This window comes from Arachis duranensis, chromosome 8 (assembly GCF_000817695.3).
Source record: "Arachis duranensis cultivar V14167 chromosome 8, aradu.V14167.gnm2.J7QH, whole genome shotgun sequence".
Taxonomy (NCBI): Eukaryota; Viridiplantae; Streptophyta; class Magnoliopsida; order Fabales; family Fabaceae; genus Arachis; species Arachis duranensis.
In genome coordinates, this window is record NC_029779.3 from 45588420 (window position 1) to 45591699 (window position 3280).

The window sequence follows — 3280 nt, forward strand, 5'->3', positions numbered from 1 at the left end:
CTGTTTCGCAAGATTTCATCAAAACAATAAATTAAAATTGACAGGTTACTAAATAAATACTATGAATTTGATCCAAATGTTATCATCATGGTTTCCAACCAAATATTGCAGTGTGTTAATTAAATATCATTATATTATTAAGTAACTATCAAATAAAGGACACAATATATAGTTATCGGAGATGCCATTATCATCCATCATATTAATCATTTAAAAATAGACACTAATAATACAGCATATATATATATATATATTTTTTTTACATACATACAGAAAACATACAAAATCAAACGACAAAGATTTGAGAAAATGGACATTTATATATATAATTAATATAATAATATATGATGGTATAAATATATATATTTAATTAATTAATTAATTAATTTCAAGAACTGTGACATGGAAGGTTCCTTTTCTGATCTTCTTGTTGCTGCTGAGAATTATTATTATTATTGTTACTTGAAGAACTACCAAATGGATAGTTGTTCCAATTAAGAAGCTCTTCAATCATCTGCATGGCAACCCTGTTCTCTTCTTCAATTCTATTTTCATCATCATTCTCTCCAATAACAACAACATTAGTATTATTATTGTTGTTGTTAGTGATGTTATTATTACTTGGTGAAGATGGGAAAATGACCTTATTACCCTCGTGTTGTTTTTGTTGGTGGTTGTGGTTCTTGCTGCCAAGCTCAACCCTCATGACCCAACTGGAATCGGAGTGTCTTCCGGGGCCCTTTTGCCAGACGCCGATGTGGGAGTTGTCGGCGTCGAGGCGGAGACAAGTGAGGGAAGGAGAAGAAGGGTCCTTGCCGCAGCACTTCTTGAGCTTTGCACTGAGAAGCTCTGAGAGTGCCTTGGGAGACAAGAAAGAAGAATCATCATTGCAAGAAGAAGAAGAAGAAGAAGTTGTTGTTGTTGTTGCATTGTTATTATGATGATGAGATTGTTGGTTGTTCTTTGTTGAAGGGAAATTGGTCTTTGCATTTTGGCCATTCATCAAAATCGCTGCTTGATCATAAGCCCTTGCTGCTGCTTCTGCTGTCTCAAATGTTCCCAGCCACACCCTCCTCTTCCTAAATAAAATAAAACACACACAATTATATCCTCAAATATATTTTAATTTTCTCATTTTAAATATTTTTCATTCCACAAAGACAAAAGGGCTGTTCAGTACAATTATAATGTATGACGCCTAACTTGATAACACTTCGACAGAAGAAAGAGAGAGTGAGTCAGAATGAAGAAGATAATGAATGAAATGTTTTGTAGAGAGATATATATATAATAAAATAATTACAGGAGAGGGTGGCGAATCTCTGACACCCAGGAGCCCCACTGGCGCTGCCTCACACCTCTGAACTTCTTTGCCTGTACCATGTTTCAAATCCCTTGATTTTGGTGGAAAAATAAATGAGTGAGCTAGAAAGATCGAAATAAATTTATTAAGTATTAAAAAGAAAGAAAGAAAGGAAGAAAGAAGAGAGGAATGGTGGTTGCAGAAGGTAGTGGTGGTAGCTAAACTATAAAGAAAGAAAGAAAGTACGAATTGAAAAGAGTGGGAGATGAAGGGAGGGAAGGAAGAGATTGAAGAGAGAGGGGGAATTAAATGCAATGCAAAGTGATGATCTAAATTGTTTATATGAACTTGTCGGTGGATTGGTCGGAACAACACTTGGTTTTGAAACAGTCTCACATGCAATTAAGGTTTCACCTGCCTACCCACTGCTTCACTCATACGTATTAGTTTCTTAATAACTTCACTAAATTACCATTTCAATATTTTTTTATATAAATAAAAAATATTAGAGACAAAATTTAATAAATTAAAAATATTAAAAATAAAAAATATATATTACTTTTTTTTTAATTATTAAGTCTATAAAAGAAGTTTTGATTTATTAAGGAGTTTTAGTCTTGAATGCTTACAAACAACATCAACAAAGTTTTTATACCACAAACAAAATTAACTATATGGATAAAACAAATCTATTAAACTTTATCACATATTATATTTACAATATTAATTTTTAAACACAGGTTTTTCTTTTTACTATTTTATATATAATATTTTTGGATTATTTTTTTATTTTTCATTACATATCTATCTTCTATCTGGTTTACCGTCTTAATTAAATATTTTACTGATTTTCACCTCACACATATCTAAATTAACTAAGACAAAATTTTACAATTTTTTTCAATAATAAACACTAGTCATTTTAAATAATTGACACAGTTAATTCTAGATTAATTATCTATATAAATAATTTTGGTGGAAGATATTTAAGTATTTTTTATATAAACGTTCAAAGAATCTAAAAATATGATTTAATTCAACTAGAATGATAGCGTTGAAATTAACTAAATTTTAATATTTTTTAAATTGTTGAGTCAATAATTAATTTTGTACTTTATGATAACAAACATAATTAACTATTTCTTATTATAATTAATCATTACAATGAGCATTATAAAAATTAATAAAAAATGATATCAAGTCAAGGTAGAAAAAAATATTCACAATCAAGACAACAAATAATGCACTCCAAAATGAGATCATAGTCATAAGGAACTACTGCATTCAAATTTGAGGAACAAAGAAAAAAAAGATCTTCTCCTTAATACCAACAACCATAAGTATAATTGGTGCAATAACTAATTTTGTGAAAAAAGAAAATTATATTAACCTTGAAGAGGAGTATATTAATATCTATATAAGAAGAACAAAGACAAAGACAAAAAAGAAGGTAACTATTAAAGTAAAATCTAATTTGATATACAAGTCTATTTTTTTTTTTATCATATTGAATGTTTTCTTGTATCTAGAATTAAGATCAATTTAAAAGATAAAAAAAAGGTAAAGAGAAGAGTTCATACAAAAACCAAAATTTAATCATTATTTGAATGTTTGTATTCGAAAGGGTGTTGGTTAGAGGACAGTTGGTTCTTATTAACTAAGGTAGGTTAATATTTAGATAATTTACTAAATTTAAAATAGTTTAAGTGATTTACAAGCGTGTGAGTCTCTTGGCACTAATAGTTTTTATAATTCAATTTGATTATAGTAAAAATTTTATCATTATTATGGTAGAGATTAAAAGTAGGTAATCATGATCAAACTAGGATATATCGAGACGTCACTATTTTTTCGTTCAATCATATTCTATATTTATGAAATAAAACCAGAAATTATCTCCTAAACAAAATTTTTGTATAATTTATTTATTCGAATTTAAAAGCGATTCTTTAATTCAATAATCTCCTCTTCTCAATT

General features: G+C 28.4%; 1 protein-coding gene across 1 annotated transcript; it reads right to left on the bottom strand.

The window, feature by feature from the left end:
- Positions 1–291: 291 nt before the first annotated feature.
- On the bottom strand, positions 292–1633 carry LOC107463219 (ethylene-responsive transcription factor SHINE 2-like). The gene is made up of 2 exons (XM_016081977.3): positions 1304–1633; positions 292–1079 (listed from the first exon to the last, which is right to left on the bottom strand). The coding sequence occupies exons 1-2, from the start codon at positions 1381–1383 to the stop codon at positions 389–391; spliced, it is 771 nt and encodes a 256-aa protein (XP_015937463.1). The 5' UTR covers positions 1384–1633; the 3' UTR covers positions 292–388.
- Positions 1634–3280: the final 1647 nt, after the last annotated feature.

Coding starts and splice junctions, on each gene's coding strand:
- LOC107463219 (XM_016081977.3), bottom strand. CDS start 1,383: ATGGTACAGGCAAAGAAGTTCAGAGGTGTGAGGCAGCGCCAGTGGGGC. Junction 1,080..1,303: donor GAGATTCGCCACCCTCTCCT/GTAATTATTTTA, acceptor TATTTTATTTAG/GAAGAGGAGGGTGTGGCTGG.